This window comes from Echinops telfairi, unplaced genomic scaffold (assembly GCF_000313985.2).
Source record: "Echinops telfairi isolate 266 unplaced genomic scaffold, ASM31398v2 ScPeMD7_3533;HRSCAF=4204_1, whole genome shotgun sequence".
Classification (NCBI taxonomy): domain Eukaryota; kingdom Metazoa; phylum Chordata; class Mammalia; order Afrosoricida; family Tenrecidae; genus Echinops; species Echinops telfairi.
The window spans coordinates 9,107,811-9,126,256 of NW_022107432.1; the positions used below are offsets into that span (position 1 = coordinate 9,107,811).

Sequence of the window (18,446 nt, forward strand, 5' to 3'; positions counted from 1 at the left end):
TTTATGGGTTTAGGTTTTATATTTAGTGGTATGTTCATCTGGCTTTCGTATCAGTATTAATATAGCTTCACAGAACAGATTTGGGAATATTGCTGCATTCTTTATGTTCTGGAATAGTTTGGGTAGGATTAGTTTTAAACTCTTCTCAGTGCTTGGAGGAATTCTCAGTAAAGCTATCTGGGCTGAGGTTTTTTGGGGGGATCAGGGGCATAGGGGAGATTTAAAAAAAAATCTGACCCCTTCCCGCTCTCCTTTTGTTATGGGTCGGTCCATATTTTCTGCCTCAGTCTGTGTTACTTTGGGTAAATGATGTTTCTAGACATTTGACCACTTCTTCTAGGTTTTCAAATTTGTTAGAATATAATTTTTCATAATACTCTGTTGGTTCTGCTGTAATATTGCCTATCTCATTTTTAATTTGGGGTGCTTCCTTCTTTTGCCAGTTTGGCCAGGGGGGGTTCAACTTTATTGATCTTTACAAGGAGCCAGCTTTTAGTCTCAGTAGTTCCTTGGACTGCTTGCTTTTCTGCACATGCATCCATCAGGGACCTTGGCCGTAATTTTCTTTTCCAGTGGTCTTTGATGTTTCCCCATTCTGCTTACTTTTCTGTACTGTGTTCATTTTGTGTATGGGTTTTCTTTGTTGTTTTTGATTTTGTGTTTACTGAGTCTTTATGATGTTCTTCTCCTTTATTTTGGTAAGTTTATTTTCTTTGTAGTTACCCTGATTTTCTTTCTTTTTGTTTTTATACATTTAAAGCAGTCTGCTATATCTTCATATCACCCTGACTTCCTCTCCACGTGGGAGTTCGTTAGCTATACCAGTTGTCTCCCCTTTTATTTTGCAGTTATTATTTCCAGATTGATGTCTCTGACTCTCTTTCCAGTCTTGTAGCCTTGTTTTATTTTTGAGGACTCTTAATCTTGGTTTGTGTCTGGGTGATGTTGTCTTGTGTCTTAATCTTCTTGTTTGATATTGTTGCTTCTCTCTGTCTAAGTGTCCCTTTTATATTTTTGTAAGGTTGGTGTAATTTTTACAAATCTCATTAGTTTCTGTTTATTTCGAAATGGCCTGGTTTTACCATCATATAAGTTTTTATTTCTCTCGGGGATTTATGTATGTCATCCCACTGTCTTTTTGACAGCAGTTTCTCCCAGAAATAAGATCACAGCTCCCTTTTATAGCTGGCCGTTCATTTGTCATCAGCCAATATTAGGGATGTTTTCTGCCAACAAATCTCAGACATTTGCTCTCTGGGTTTTTGCTTTACCTTTTGTCACTTGTTCTGGGATTAGTATCACATGTAGGTTGTTCTTCTGGATAGTATCCCACATAATTCTTAGGCTTTTGTTTTATCTTTATTCATTTTTCTCCCTGACCATTCCTCAAACAAATTGTGAATCAGAGGATGCTGTCCTCAATTTTGTGGATTCTGTCTTCCTTTGGTCCAGTTGTACTCCTATGTTGACCTTCCATTGAGGTGTATATTTCTGAAATTTTATTGTTAATCTTCCACAGGGGTCTTCAAACTTTTTAAACAGGGGACCAGTTCACCGTCCCTCAGACTGTTGGAGGGCCAGACAATAGTTTAAAAAAAAACTGTGAACAGATTCCTATGCACACTACACATATCTTATTTAGAAGTAAAAAAACAAATGGGGCAAAAACATCCGGCAGGCCGGATAAATGTCCTCGGCGGACCGCATGTGGCCCGCGGGTCGTAGTTTGAGGATGCCTGATCTTCCTGATACCTAATTGCGAGGTTTCTAATTACCTATTTAATTTTTGTGAATTACTTTAGATTGTGTGTGTATGCTTGTGTCTATGTATGGTTGTCTGTGTTTTTCTTGACCTCTTTGATTTTTTTTTTTGATGGACCCTGAATAAAAGTCTTTTTTGCTATTTACCAGGTAGTTCAGGAACAGTTCTTGCACAGAAGGTTTTCTGGCCCTTTATTTTGCTCACCTGCTCTGAGCTGCCTCGCCCTGCTTCTTTGTGTGCTTTGATATTGTCTGTTGTCTCCAAGACATTAAGGTTTTATTGTTTTCATATATTGATTGTTAGCTTCACTGATGTTTTGTTTTCATATATCTGGGTAGGGTTCATGCAGTAGCTACTCTGATCACTAAGTTTGGCAACACTGTGATGCTCACCACCTGTCACCAGGGCGTGGACCACGGGTCTCCCTGTGTTCACTGCTTGTGTGAAGTAGCAACACAGGCCGCTGGCTTACTGATCCATTGGTGCAGGAGTAGGTGATTGCCCTTGTTGACTGTGGAGGGTGGGGCAGGCGAGCAGGGGTTTGGTGGCTGCCACTTGTCAGGTAGATGGTGAATAGGTGCTAATTGTATCATATCCCATTTCTTAATGAGTACAGTCAATTATTTATAAGAAACTAAGTCCGATGTACAAAAACAGTGCCAAAGAGAGGGGTGCGTACAAGTCTTGGTTTTTGCCTATGTTGTCATAATATCACCTGGATGTCTCTTTACGTTTGTTCCAGGATCTACGATTTTAGCGATAAGATTAAATTTTTAATTGTATAATTTAGTAGGGTTTTTTCCCCATGTACATTTCACGTTAGGTGCTGTGGATCATTCTTCTTCCAACCAGTCCCTGTGTTTTACTCCTAGTTCCACGACAAGATAGACCAGATCCTTGAAAGCCTGGAGCGCATTGTGGAGCGTTTGAAGCAACCACCGTCTATCTCTGCTGAGGTGGAGAAGATTAAAGAGCAGATCAGTGAGAATAAGAACGTGTCCGTCGACATGGAGAAGCTACAGCCACTGTACGAAACCCTTAAAAAGAGAGGAGAAGAAATGATTGCTCGGTCTGGGGGCACTGAGAAAGACATATCTGCCAAAGGTAGTATTTTTGGAATAAGGGGGAAAATTGAACTTTACTTTAAAAATAATTCCTAACTTTTATGCTGTTATTCCCAATTACATAACAAAGTGACAACTCTTACAAAAGATATTTAGCAAATATGTTTATGGTGGAAGGACTGTGTATATGGTATATGGTGTATATGGTGGAACGACTGTATAAATACCATGTCAAAGTCTTCCTGTGCTTGTGAAATCCATCAGTTAAATGTAAAGTATTCCAATTGGCAATAGGGCCTCTTAACTAGTTGGTTCAAACATCATACTAATCAGGCCACACCTAGGAATTTTGGTTCCCATTACATAAAACAGATGGCATCTCCCATTCTGTAACCACTGAAATGGCTCCCTGAACCACAGTGAGCCTTCTTAGAGAGTGAGCCGGGGGCCCATAGAAGGGCCGTGTACATAGATTAATGGGAATTTATGAGAAAAACAAGGCCAAAATAGGCAGGGGCTTCAAAAATCTTCCTGGAAAAATGAAATTAAAAGATAATGGAATCCTTCCACAACCTTTTGAAGTCCCCTTGTACCTACCCTATAATGTTATATTCCTGGGTCCGAACAGACAGCTTCATTCTTGATTTGGAGAACTTAAGTAAAGAATACACTTGTCAGGTAGGTTTTCACTTTGGGGGGAGGGGGATTAAAACCAGTCTCGGTCAAATTGAAAACTTTGTGAGTCTATTCTGAACTCATTTTGAGCGTCCACTTTTGTCTGGAAGCGTCTTGGTTCAGTAGAAAGTGAAGATCCTTAGGTGTTGCGTTGTTTGGGATAGGCTATTTGGTACCAGTGATACGCCATGGACTGGAATCAACCCAAATTTGACTCGGTTTTAGATGCACAGCAAATTAACTGTCTGAAGTAAAAACGTCTACTCTGTTGCTCGAGTAGCGCTCACTTACAGAATTGTTGGTATTGCTTTGCTCCATAGCTGTTCAAGATAAGCTTGACCAGATGGTTTCCATATGGGAGAACATACACACTCTGGTGGAAGAAAGGGAGGCTAAACTACTGGATGTAATGGAACTAGCAGAGAAGTTTTGGTGTGATCACATGTCATTGGTGGTTACCACTAAAGATACTCAAGATTTCATCCGTGACCTAGAGAATCCTGGGATTGATCCCTCTGTAGTAAAGCAGCAGCAGGAAGCAGCAGAGGTGAGCGGACAATCTCATTCTAAGTTAAATGGATTGCTGTGGTTAATGTAGGCATTCTCACTGCCATCGAGTCCATTTTGACTCGTGAGGAATTCGCCTGTTAAGATTTGCACTTGTTTCTAAAAATGGACGGCATTATGATATGGGCTGAAAATAGCATGCACCCATAAATATCACTTGGAGAGTGTCCATTTAAATATTTCACTCCATCCGTCCCTACTGCTTCTGCCTTATTTCAAGACTTTGTTATCTCTTCTATGGCTTCTAAAGTAATTCAAAATAATGTCCCTGCCTGTACTTTCCTCATCCTTGCCCCCAAACTGTTTCGCTCTCCTTGCTCTGTGTACTTTCACACATTTATTTTGTTAGGGTACAATGTTCTTCCTGCCACGCTACTGGGAACTCCTACTCAGGCTTTGAGGTTCAGATGGATGGGTACCTCCCGTGCCAGAATTAGTCCATCCAAGTTTCCATAACACTTTCATCTTAGCAAGGACTCTACACGTCGTTGTTGCTAGATTCCACTCACAGTTACAACCCATAGCACCACAGAATGAAATACCACATGGTGTTCCTGTACTCTACTCAGAGTATGACTTAACCTGTCTTTCTTAAGTCTTCTGAGCTCCTTGAGGGAGAATAACCACATCTATTTTCCTGGTATGTTCACTGCCTAGTTTAGGGCTTGATTCATGTGAGATAAATACATATATTTAGCATTCACATGAACATAATAGAGAGAATACTTCATTTCTAGTACAGTATTTCAGTAACTTAGTCACCTTTTGATAATGACCTAATATCAAAAATCTAAGACTAGATTATCTTAAATCTATGAACAGACCTGTTTTACTTATATGTATTTTAAATATTTATTGCCAGCTTAAATTGGTGTGAAGAACAAAATATCATACTATGCCTCTCAATATTACTGATATATATGTTTTTAAACTGTTCAGGTATTTGTCACATGGTATGATTCATTAAATACTGTCTTTGTAATAAAAGTCTGGTCTTCATTATTCAATTCAAGGGCAGTTTTTTAGTTTTAATATTCTGTTCTGCTTTCTTGATGGAAAACATTTAAGAACTTAGAGAACAGAAAGGAGACCATAATAATGAACTCTAACTACTCTGAGAAATAATGACCATTCATGTCTTTGTGGACGTCTTTCTAGTGTCAATGTGATCTTGCTTACAATTCCCAGCAAGGCCGTTCTTTTTTGTTTTCTAGTCCCTAAGAGAGGAGATAGAAGGACTGCAGGAAGAGCTGGAGATGGTTATTAACCTGGGCTCGGAGCTCATCTCCGCGTGCGGGGAGCCTGACAAACCCATAGTCAAGAAGAGCATGGATGAGGTACAACTGGCATACGCTCTAATCAGAATGTTGTGGGGTTTGTTGGTCACTGTCGTTAACTAAATCAGATGTTTTCCCCACTAAACTCCATTTCATAGAAGTAGTTGAAAATTTAATATATGCAGGAGGACTAAAAGAGTTCTATTATTTATATTGTAGTTACATTCAGCCTGGGATTCTCTAAATAAAGCTTGGAGAGACCGGGTTGATAAACTTGATGAAGCCATGCAGGCTGCCGTTCATTATCAGGATGGACTACAGGTAAGGGGCCGCGGTGTGTCTGAGCTGCAAGGCGGACTCACGCTAATTGATGTCTATCAACTCACACATTGGCACCACCCCAAGACTGTAGTTGTGAGCAATTGTTTTGCCTATTTGCATATACTTCTGACACTTAAATATGTATAGGTTGATGTACACATTTGCATACTTTCAGTGAAATTTACTTTGAAAATAAATGTTTTAATGTGTGCTTTTTTAAGTGAAAGTAAATGTTCCCACACAATATTTTTCATAGACATGGCCCAGCACCAGGCAGTGAAATAGAACGGAATCTGAGTTCTGTTCTAAAATTGAGTGGAATAAGATGAAAGGGGTAAACACTATCTAAAAATATCACCAAGCTAAACTAAAGTCAGAAGTAAGGAAATTTGATTCGAAGCCAGCGTTCTCCATGTGCTAAAATAGATTTCTAGTCTATTAGATCATAATCTGATTTTTAAGAAGTGTTTTCTTTTCCACATATATAACTAATTCTCTTTAATATTTGTTTTCATGCTCTAGGAGTCCTCATCGGGTTCTTTAACCAACCGCTTTTAAGGGTTTTTGTTAGCTTTTAATAGTAACAATTATTTTGTCAACTGAGGGATATTTCTTTCCTTACCTTTCTTCACTTTGTTCCATTTCCTAAGAGGCTGGCAGGAGTTTACTCTGCCACCTCTCCTGCCATATGGAAAAAACCTTCCTAAGTATTTCCATAACACAAAGTGAGTATTATTTTTAAAGTTCAGATGAGAATGACTTTTCCCTTTTGATTGTGCACTCCCACTTCTCTGTAGTTCTGAAAATAAATACCACAAACCCTGGCTTATGGCCACTGAACAGTGTTTTGAGCTATGGAATTACATGAAAAAAATCAATTGCAAACAAAAACCTGACGATACGTCCACCAGTCCCCCTCCCTTTTTTTAACCAATCGTATCATTTAATGTCATTCCTAGTGACACGATTGGACAAGCGTTAGACTGCTAACCATATGGACTGTGGTTCAAAACACCACTTACTCCCAGGGAGAATGATGAGGCTCTCTGCTCTTGTAAACATTTATGAAATCTTGGAAATAAAAGGATAATTTATTGGCTTCTGTCTGTGAGGCTGGGTTATGATTTTCACTCATCTGAAATGGTGCCACCAGCATGGGTCCTCAGACAAGACTTTTTTACCTCCATCAGAAAAACAAGATAGGGTAGTTGTGCTTTGATAGTATCCTCTGTTTATTGAGGCATTATAGTCAGATGTCAAAAGATCAGATGCACGGGAGGTTTCAAGATTTGATTGCAAAGTAAAATAAATTATATTTCTTATATTACTTACTAAAGTTCATAGATTTTATTGATGGTAACTTAAACATACCAGACTTCAGATACCGTCTTTTTCCTACTCTGTGGTCAGGTAACTTTAAATCTTGTTTAAAGTATAAAATAATTTGGTTTGCATTCACTGCCTGAAAAGATGTGAGTTGAGCTTTCGTTGTTGTTCTTGTTTTAAATGTTTATACTACATAAAAAGAAAAAAAGAAGGAAGTTATGAGGTCAGTGTTAGAATTCAGGATAATGGTCCTAATATCCATCATTTGTATGTACAAGACTTTAATGCTAACCTAACACGCAAGGGTTTTGTTGAGCCAAATAGCTTGTTCAAGTGCTAAACCATAGAAGTCTTGGTTGCTAACTCCATAACAACAGATGGGCTTGTATCTTTTTCTTTCACAGCTCAAAATTCAAATGGCCTTTTAGGCAGCTGTAAGAGAGGGCAAAGAGAATTTTATTTTGATCAATCAAATTTCTTAATTTTTTTTTTTAGTGGATCTGTCTTTGAAAGTTCTTAATATTTATTAGGAAAGAATTTTCTTTGCAAACTTGGGTGCAAAATGTCTGTTTCGCATTTGGACAGCAGTTTTACCCTGTTGCTGCACTTATTAGTAAAACATCCAACTTTTCTATAAAACGTCCTCGTTCCATAATGTTTTTGACCGTTTATGCTTGTACTCCTCTATAGCATTTGAAATGTGAAAAATTCAAACGTGCTACGTATGTGACACATGCGAATCTGTTTTTCAGACACTGTTTGACTGGGTAGATATTGCAGGGAGTAAGTTGGCTTCGATGTCCCCAATCGGAACAGATCTTGAAACGGTCAAGCAGCAGATTGCAGAGCTAAAGGTATGAGTCGGGGCAACTCTTCTAGCGAAGACTTCCTCACATTGGAGATTCTTGGTGTGATTTCTTTTATGTCAATAAAGATTTATGATTTGATTGTTAAACTGGTTTAAGATTCATAAAGCATTTAGAATACAACCTGACAAATAACGAGCAGCATACAAGTGCTTATTAACTAAGTGAAATAAAGTGCTTTCCCCCCCTTAAATGAGAACCTGTTCATTAAAGAAAAATAAGGAAATATAAATAAGAAAAATACATTATAATCTCTTAATTAAATAACAAAAGAAATATTAAAGCCACCCAAAATGCTAGAGGTCAACACTCAAAGTTTCAAGTCTTCTCATGTTGAGGCAATATGTGTGTGTGTATACTCACACGTTTGATAGCTATTTGTATGAGATGCTTTATTAATACAGGATCATACTATAAGGATCTTTATAACTTCTTTGTATTTAATAGTGTACTATTTTCCTCAGTACACACGGGGTAACATTTTTATGTTCTTCAGTAATTTCTGAGTAATTCATTTAGTCTAACAGCTAAAGACACATACATGATCTAATAGTGATTCCCAGAATGAGTGATGGCTTTCCAATGTTCTGTGTTTTCCCATCTGCTTTCCTCCTCCATAACTTTTGTGGCTTTTGTGGCACTTGCTCTCCAGCTGCGAAAATGGCTGAACTGCTTCCTCTTTTAATTCCTCTGTACCGATGATCATTTATCAGAGTGCGATCAGCTATTTCCAGCCTTATTTTAAGTCCTCATTCACAAAAAGACACAGCACACCTTTTTCAATGCATTCACTGGGGTTGTTAAAATATAAAGTAGCATCTGCATTAAAATTTTTTATTTTTACACGTGTGACATAGAATATTTCATTCATTATATGTGCATATATGCAATATGTAACATATACCGGTATTGCTATATACTAATTTTTGAGGTTTTTATTGCTACCATCAGTAGATTAACTGTATATGTTCCTGGGTAAACACATGATATGCTTTATGGACAATTATGGGTGTCGAGGAGACTTTATTTTGCATTTTTTGCATGTTTGCATATGTATGAATGGTTTTCATTTAGCAGGCTGGTTGGGCATGCTCACTCTGATATTAATGATGCTGCCAGAATTTCCATTTGCTTGTCAGGTGAATCAGAAAAATTCTCTAACTGATCTCAATTTGGTGCCCCTTATTTAAATTTGAGGATTAAAATAATGTCCCTTCTAACTTTGCTGAGGGTACCTCGTACACTACTTAGCAAGTGCTGAGCGCATTTCTGTTTTAATGACCACTTTCACGTGCTTGAGAGAAATTCAAGGGACTCCTCAGCCATTAATTATGTATCATTGCAATTTTAAATCAATAGAATATTTTATGAAGGAGTAGTTTCCTGTTACAAGCAACCATTTGCTAACCTGTTACTTGGTAAAGCCATTAATGCTGCATTAGAAACTCAGAAAGCACCAGGAGAGAGTAATGTGTATAAGGAGCCAGTGAGATATAGGAATGACTAAGTGTTAATAGCCACAACCCAATAAGACAAGATACAAAATTAGCGGACTCAAGATATGTGTATGTTTTAGGACAAGAAATAGCACATTATGCTTTGTTTTTTAGGCACAGCTTTTTCTAGATCCATTCTAAAATTCACTTGCTGAACATACATCATTGGGAATTGGGGGGAAAAAATAGAGACCGAAGACAAAATATCAAAATTACAAATAGAAACCTCCTTCTGTCAGAAAATACTACATTAAGAGAAAAAAATTCCTCTAATATTCTTATCATTCTTTCATTAGAAAAGAGTTTCATTAGATTTTTATTTCTCTTTATCTCCCTTCCATGATTTGAAGTATGAACTAGAGTAAGGATCTAGCCCATTTAACTTTTTGTCTTTAGTTACTGATGTGTGACACCTTTCTCAACTTTATCTCTTTACAAAAAAATACAGCAATTTAAGTCAGAGGCCTATCAACAGCAGATAGAAATGGAACGACTGAACCATCAAGCCGAGCTTTTGCTGAAGAAAGTGACAGAAGAGATTGACAAACATACTGTTCAGGACCCATTAATGGAGCTGAAATTGATATGGGATAGCTTGGACGAGAGGATTATCAACAGACAGGTAAATACCAATCCCCATCCCCTTATTTCAACAGGACTCTTTTGCTTTTCAGGTCTCCCCTGGCCCTTCTTTTGAAATACAACTTAGGAGATTCAAACATAAATTGTAGGATGAATGTGGTGACTAGACCTCATGGGATATGCTTATGGATATGATCAACCAGTGATTTTTTCCTCTTGTTTAATGAATCTATGTCATTCCTCATACTGAATTCATTCGTGGGTTTCTTTCTTTTCCACTTTTTCTGCAGCATAAACTGGAAGGGGCTCTCTTAGCACTGGGACAGTTCCAGCATGCTCTGGATGAGCTATTGGCCTGGCTGACACACACTGAGGGCTTGCTGGGTGAACAGAAACCTGTTGGAGGAGACCCGAAGGCCATCGAAATTGAACTTGCCAAACATCATGTACGTATTTGTTACTGCTGAGTCTGCTGTCTATTCAGCAGGTTTCCAGAGACTTGGCATGCAAATTAATAGTAGGATCATCAGAGTCCTAGATCCTTATCTTAAATAAGTTCTTCTCGACTATCAAATAGAAAGGGTTTGATTATTGTACGTGGCTACCATTGTTTTTAGTAAAACTGGGGTTTGAGGCACTTTAAGATATTATTGTGTAGTTTTTTACTAGTCTTTTTTTTCATACATTGCCCTCCCTAGAAATTATTACCTAGTTTAAATTATTCTTCCACCGTCCCTGGTTCTGTAAACACAGTCGCTTTTGAACCATATCTAATTTAGCCATTAGAACTTATTTTGCATCATTAATGTTTAAATGGAAACATGCTTCCATTATGTAATTCTTCCAGTAGCAAAGACTGTTAGACTTTCGTTGATATCTATACTATAGCTTCGCTAGAAGCAATCAAGACTATTAAAGCTGACTCTACACCTAAGGAAAATAAATGCTCAGTCTGAGTTCAGAGCCATGTTTACGTGTCCATACTTAGCAATTGCCTTGAAAGCCAGCACTCACCAGTGATGGGAACGTGACGTAGGGTAGTAGAAGTGAGAAACAGGCTGACCCTGGTCCCTGTCCAGTGATTTGGCCTGGGGATGGGTGGGGACCTGTTTATTCTGTTTGCCCGTGAGCAGTTAGAAATGCCCCTTCCCCTTTTCCTTCTCTCCCGGAGATCGGAAGTTGGAGGACACAGACTTCCCGGCACAGTTGCTGGAGGCAGGGAGGGCGTGTTTCTGCCCCTCTCCCTCTTCCTTCTCTTCCTGCGCCTGTACTTCGACTTAGGGAGCAGGATTCGGATTATTGGAAGAATACATTTTATAGAATTATCTTTCAGTGACCTTTACATTTCGAAAGTGATTACCATGATTCACATATCAAAGTTCATACGTGATTTTATAGTCTGATAAGTACTCCTTACCAGATGCCTCCAAACACCAATGAATATGGTTAGAGAAGCAGTGATGTCAGAGGGTGGCTGCTTTTCCCTGAACGTCCTTCTGGTCTAGATTTGCCTCTCTACGCGTGATGTCTTCTACAGGGTCAACAGATAGTTTTTTCTTTCTTTTTTCTACGAATCACCAACCTGAGTCTGCGAGTTAGAGTAGGACGATGATCGACTCTTAGCAGGATTAAAAGAAGTTTCTTTTGGTTGCTAATAATGGAACCATAGCCCTCCTGAAAAGAATCCATTAACATGTCTTTTATTCTCCAAAGTGTACTTCATTTCTGTCTAAAATGGACCTTTCAGCCCTGGGGTCACTTTTTATACTTATAACTGACTGCCATCTACTATATTTAAATCATATTAAACTATTCTTATGTTTCTGGTACATGAAAGACAGGCATTCTTTACTGGGATCTATAGTCAGTGTTTTATAACTGTGTTTTCTAGTCGTCTTCTTTTGAAAGCTAACATTACATGGCTGGATTGAGTATCTTGGATACACAGTGGAAATTCTTTTCCTTGAGTGTTGGGTTCCCCTAGTATTTCTCTCAGCTTAGAAGTTAATTCGAACATCCTGTGAATAAGAGAAGATGAAAGAATGTTTTATGAATACAGTTTTCTCCCTTTCAGAATGCTAATTACAGAATATGGCACTATACTATACATCTAAGAAATGTAATGATTCCATATTTGAAAATGAATATATAGCAGTAAAAATAAGATATCTTTTTAAAAATCATTTTATTAGGGGCTCATACAACTCTTATCACAATCCATACATACATTAATTGTGTAAAGCACATTTGTACATTCATTGCACTCATCATTCTCAACACATTTGCTCTACACCTAAGCCCCTGGCATCAGCTCATTTTTCCCCCTTCCTCCCCTCTCCCCCCTCCCTCATGAACCCTTGATAATTTATAAATTATTATTTTGTCATATCTTGCCCTGTCCGACGTCTCCCCTCACCCACTCTTCTGTTGTCCGTCCGCTAGGGAGGAAGTCACATATAGATCCATGTAATCGGTTCTCCCTTTCCAGCCCACCGCCCCCTCCACCCTCCCAGTATCGCCACTCACACCACTTGTCCTGAAGGGGTCATCTGCCCTGGATTCCCTGTGTTTCCAGTTCCTATCCGTACCAGTGTATATCCTCTGGTCTAGCCAGATTTGAAGACCCCAGACATATCTTTTGATGACCAGGCACCATCAGCTGCCTTCACCACAGTTACCTGTTCACCCACTTTGTCTTCAGCGGTTGTGTCGGGAAGGTGAGCATCATAGAATGCCAATTTAATAGAAGAAAGTATTCTTGCATTGAGGGAGTACTTGAGTGGAGGCCCAATGTCCATCTGCTACCTTAATACTAAACCTATAAATATATGCACATAGATCTATTTCCCCATCCTCATATATAAATAAATTTACATATGTACATGCCTTTATTTAGACCTGTATAAATGCCCTTTGCCTCCTAGCTCTTTCCTCTATTTCCTTTGACTTTCCCAAATAAGATATCTTAAGACCTGAGAATTCAGTTAGTGAAAATGAACTTAGGTCAAATGAAAACCATTAGAAGCTTTTAATTATCGTATCTATATACTTCTTGTCACGTATTACAAGAGTCTTCTAGTGCAGTGTTTCCCAAAGTGGGTGCTGGAATGATCCAAGGGGGCTGCAAGAGCAGAGTCCTAGCACTTTATCCTGAATTATGGTACAAAGTTTTTGATTGCCACTGGAGCTCTTAGTAATTCCTTCCCCCCCCACCTAAAATGGAAGCAGTGGGCCAAACAAATATAGAAACCTGTGTTCTAATGGGAAATACAAGCAAAATGTTCTCACATAATAATTTTAGAGGGTGCTGGCAGACCAATTTTATATCTAGGGAAGCTGTACAATAAAGGGAGGGGGGCGGCAAATCCCATCATTTAAACCTTTCCTAGTATTAAACTTCTATGTACGGGATGCGTTTGTTTCAGTATGTTTCAGGCCTTAGAAAACAAAATGTGTTAAAGGTAATATTTAACATGTTACAAACGGGTCAGTATGAGGCTATCTTAATATTTTCAGGTGCTCCAAAATGATGTATTAGCTCATCAATCCACAGTGGAGGCCGTTAATAAAGCAGGAAACGATCTAATTGAATCGAGTGCAGGAGAAGAAGCAAGCAACCTTCAGAACAAGCTGGAGGTTTTAAATCAGCGCTGGCAAAATGTTTTGGAGCAAGCAGAACAAAGGAAGCAGCATTTGGACAGTGCCTTGCGCCAGGTGCGTGTCGAGAACAAATTCTGACTCTGTAGTGTTGAAGAGCACAGGGTGGCATGGCGTTCTTTCATTCCTTTACACAGACCCTGGATATACTTTAAGGTAACATTTTAAGGAGAGAAGTAAAAATTAGTGTGGTAACTAATAGAACAGGCCAAAGCGCAGCTCAGCAGTTCTGAGCTTACCATACTAACACTGCCCTGGTAAAGAAAGGTCAGGCAAGCCTAGAGACCCCTCCCTGGCTGTTATTACGCATGTATCTAGAGGCTCAGCAAGCTGGGATTGTTTGTGGCTTTATGGCCCAATTTTTCTTTTAAACCCTTCCCATTCTAGGCCAAAGGGTTCCATGGTGAGATTGAGGAACTGCAACAGTGGCTGACTGATACAGAGCGTCATCTGTTGGCATCCAAGCCTCTAGGAGGGTTACCAGAAACAGCCAAGGAGCAGCTAAATGCTCATATGGTAAGTGCATCGTTTCCTACAGCTCTAGCCTAAGATTCAGAAACGGACCATTTGTTGTGTAAATAAATCAGGGGAAAGGGGGTTAAAAGATGAACAGTTTTATACAGTTAAAAAGGTTATCCATAGATTACATTGTTCAAGTTAGAACTTGTGTTTTATTTCAAGTATTAGTGTGCAGAGATCGGAAGAAAGGTTTATAGTTTATATACTGTATTTTGTAAAAGCAGACCTTCCCCCATAGGAAATAATACACGTGTGTAGGCAGTAATAGAACACTGCAAATTATAAACTTTTTCTTTCATTGGGAAAATATCTCTAAAATAATCAGAATTGGCTTTAAAATTATTGTGAGCGTTTGATTATTCCACCTAATTGCATAGAATGACAAATTTGTCAAGTGATGGAACTAATAGGTACTAGAAATTTTCCATTAACTTTTTGAAGGCCCTTTGTATAAGTGAAAATTTGGAAAACAACGGGCTTATTTAGAGATAACATTCTGAATTAGATAGTGGTGATGTGTACACAACTTTGTGAATATACTAAAAAAAACCCACTGGATTAGCCATTTTAAATATGGGGAATCTTATGTGAATTATATCTTAATTTTAAAAAATAAATTAGCAAACATAAAATATTAGTGAGATAAAAACATATTGTTTTTCATTGCGAACCCACATTATAAATAAATTAGTGGAATAGAATGGGAATAGAACTGACCTCAATTTTTCAAAATAAAATTAAATTTTTCTTTTATTGATCTTAAATTCTGAATTTTTTAAGCAATGTTTTCTTCTATTCTTTATACCACATTTGAGCTAGAAGCATTACAAATGTTTAAATGAGAATAATATTCAGGAGTACCAGGATTTGACTTTCCTGATTTTAAAGTCTGAATAACTTGAATGTCTATTATACTGGGCCTTTATTTTCTGTCCATTACATGTTTTCTCAGTGCAGGATTAAATGACACCATCAAAGTACGTTTAATCCATAGAGCAACCATTTATATTCCTAGGAGAGGCCTGGAGAGAGCCCCTCTTTTTAAAGAGAAGGAAGTTGAGGCTCCAAACCAAATGAAACAACTTCCATCGAGTGAATTCGGAATCATAGTGATTCCATATAACAGAACAGACCTTCTCCTGTGGGCCTCCGAGACTGTCCGTCTTCATGGGAGCAGAAAGCCTCATCGTTCTCCCACAGAGCCCATGGTGCTTCCGAGCTGCTGCCCTTGTGCTGTGCAGCCTGACTCGGCAGCCATTGTGCCGCCCACCAGAGCTCCTCAGTTGAGGCTCAGGAAAGTTAAATGCATTGTCTAGGGTCACACAACTGATTAGTTACTGCTACTGCGACTTAGATAACATTTAAAATGCAGCCCCTCCACCCTGGCATACCTGAATGGATTCATGGTGGTAGTACCATTTCAAAGAGTTCTCCCTAGGCAGGGCAGGGCTATAATTTGGGGCGTTGTTTCAATATCATGAAGCCTTGACGTGTGCATGTTCCGTATGCCAGATAGCGATGGAAAAGTTATGTGGTGTGCGACTGGTGACCCGGGAAAATGGGACTCTCAGATCTCATTCTCTTACAAATGGTATAACTTGGGGGTGTATCTCAATTTAGGAACTGTGTGCTGCCTTTGCTATTAAAGAAGAAACGTATCGGAGTCTGATGCAAAAAGGCCAGCAGATGCTTGCAAGGTGCCCCAAGTCTGCAGAGACAAACATTGACCAAGACATACATCACTTGAAAGAAAAATGGGAATTGGTGGAAGCCAAACTCAGTGAACGGAAAGTATGTGCTTCGATTAATGGAACAGAATTAACGTGTTATCTCATGGCTTTTGCTTCTTTCTGAATAGAACGACCAGAAGTAGAACTTTTAATGACCCATGTTTGGATCTTCGTTGTATACAGCAGAGATTTCATGGAGTCTGTTAAAAATAGTATTGTCTTAATGTAGAAGAGGATTCAAAGACTCTCTTCAGACTTCAGATAAAGCTATAGACTTCAGTAGAAGGACCAGTAGGCTTTTAAGTGTTATAGACCATCAGGTTCTGAGTTGTTAAATAATTCTATCTAACCAGACGTGCTAAGCAAAAAGCTGCGTAGAGGGGAAAAGAAGTGTGATTTTATATATATTTTATAAACATGAACCATACAAAAATCCACGTAGAACTAAAATTTGCGTTACATTGTGAATGCTTTTCTTCTTGTCGCTTTCTTTAAACCGCAGAAACACAGTCTCTGTAATCTTACCTTTCTAAGAAACAGGGTGGGTTAGCGGTACTACAGCAATCCTGCCATCTTCCTGGTAAAGCATAGGGACGGTGTCAAACTATTAAAAATAGGCATTCTATTGTGTTTTAGGTGAAAGATGACAGCACGTTGGGTTGCCAGTGAACAGTTTTTGTGCCCTTTGTTCCATGACATCGGTTACAATTTTTGCAGTTTGTCAACATTCTCCTTACTTCCATTCCGTTTCCATTTGTCTGGCTTCCCTGTCCCTCCTTGCCTTTGGGCAAATGTGGACCGTTTGGTCTCGTCTAATTTTGATTGTTGAAGGGAGCTCATTCCTCATGGGTGAAACTGTTTGCTTTCCAAGCCGACCCTGAAAAGAGACCCCCATTCCAAGCTCAACGGATATCTTAGGACAACAGAATTTCATACTGTTTTGATGCCTAAAATTAATTGTATGGATATGAGTTGTTTCTTGTTCGATTTTACAGCGTCTGCTTAGGAACTGTGGGTAGTTGCCCCAGCCATGATTTTAGTGTCCGTGAACGCTGCAGCTGCAGGGAGCTGCTTTGCACTATTCTTACACGGCTTTGTTTCGCCAGCGTCCCAGTGCAGGCCCTGACATCGATAAACTGTTTAGTTAATATAGATTCTCCATAAATAAAATGGGATGAGAAGGAAATCTGCCAGAGAGTGTTTCAACTGAAAAAAATAAATAACAAACCTCTTAAATATCATCCAATGCTAAATAATCTGTGTTTGCAGACTAAACTGGAAGAGGCCCTCAATTTGGCAATGGAGTTTCACAATTCGCTCCAAGACTTCATCAACTGGCTTACTCAGGCTGAACAGACACTGAATGTAGCTTCTCGGCCAAGTCTTATCTTAGACACGGTCTTGTTTCAGATCGACGAGCACAAGGTATGTGGAGACGGGAATGGATACCAGGCAGTTTTAATGTCAAAAAGCGTGAATTTTCTCATTGGAAAGCTGTCATTGTGTCCTTGAAAATGGTTTCAGCTTGTGACACTTGGAGGCATTCATATGACAGTTTGATTTTTCACTTGTTTCTCTTTGCACCCTTTTATTTCTTTTTTCGGGGAAAGGTCTTTGCCAACGAAGTCAATTCCCACCGTGAGCAGATAATAGAGCTGGACAAAACTGGAACCCACCTGAAATATTTCAGTCAGAAGCAAGATGTTGTCCTAATAAAAAACCTGCTTATCAGTGTACAGAGTCGATGGGAAAAGGTGGTTCAGCGGTTAGTGGAAAGAGGAAGGTCTTTGGACGATGCACGGAAGAGGGCTAAGCAGGTAAACCTGACAGTCAGTCAGTTCCAGCTGCTGAATAAATGAGTGAATGAACAAGAACTTTGTTTACATATACATACTATAATATATATATAATAACTCATTAAAGATTTTGTTACATATAATATTCTGTATACATATGTTACTTTTTGCAATATGTATCAGCCTTTGTGCATATTGTATGTATATAAATGTGTAAGTATTGATCATTTGGGGATATAAATATATATATATATATATATATATATATGTTATTGAAATACTTCCCCGCTAGCTACATTAGGTATAACACATCACAGCATGCAGCCAGGAGGTTTATTTTCTAAAAGGCCATGGCCTACATCTGGAGGCTGATAGCTTCACTTTGTGACCTGAAGTTTCAGGCTCTGGGGACCAATTGTGAAAAGATTGGTTCTAGTTAGACTTCACAGATGGCTGTTAAGGCCCCCCAAGAAAAGGGGTGGTTAGGAACAACATAATTTTTGCTGTTTTTCTTTTCTTTTCTTTTCTTTTAAAAACTGTATCTTTTCAACCTCTGGTCTCATGCTCAGAGTGAGGCGTCATAGTTTACAATATTGCTATCTTCTGCTTAATTCCTTAGCTAAACTTTCTTCAGAAACTGTCAACCACGAGCTAGCCATCCGTCCTGCCAGATGGAAACTTTCTGAAAAGGGGGAGTCTGTGCCAGTGCTGGCTGATGGTCCTTTCTGTCGAAGCTTTCCTTTCTTCCTTGAGTTTTCATAGAGCTCTAGCCCACTGCAAAATCAACTATTTGAATCTTTTGTGGCTG

At 38.8% G+C, this 18,446-nt stretch overlaps 1 protein-coding gene across 6 annotated transcripts in view; it reads left to right on the forward strand.

Annotated features, from left to right (window-relative positions):
• Nucleotides 1–18,446, forward strand: part of DST (dystonin) — a 527,522-nt gene that overhangs the window by 472,532 nt on the left and 36,544 nt on the right. For all 6 annotated transcript variants that reach the window (XM_045294845.1, XM_045294847.1, XM_045294848.1 and 3 more), the window contains 12 exons: nucleotides 2,635–2,866; nucleotides 3,822–4,048; nucleotides 5,283–5,405; nucleotides 5,565–5,666; nucleotides 7,745–7,846; nucleotides 9,803–9,976; nucleotides 10,227–10,382; nucleotides 13,453–13,650; nucleotides 13,981–14,109; nucleotides 15,733–15,903; nucleotides 17,112–17,267; nucleotides 17,453–17,659. In XM_045294845.1, the coding sequence (XP_045150780.1) occupies nucleotides 2,635–2,866; nucleotides 3,822–4,048; nucleotides 5,283–5,405; nucleotides 5,565–5,666; nucleotides 7,745–7,846; nucleotides 9,803–9,976; nucleotides 10,227–10,382; nucleotides 13,453–13,650; nucleotides 13,981–14,109; nucleotides 15,733–15,903; nucleotides 17,112–17,267; nucleotides 17,453–17,659 (1,977 nt within the window). The remainder of the gene's footprint in view (nucleotides 1–2,634; nucleotides 2,867–3,821; nucleotides 4,049–5,282; nucleotides 5,406–5,564; nucleotides 5,667–7,744; nucleotides 7,847–9,802; nucleotides 9,977–10,226; nucleotides 10,383–13,452; nucleotides 13,651–13,980; nucleotides 14,110–15,732; nucleotides 15,904–17,111; nucleotides 17,268–17,452; nucleotides 17,660–18,446) is intronic.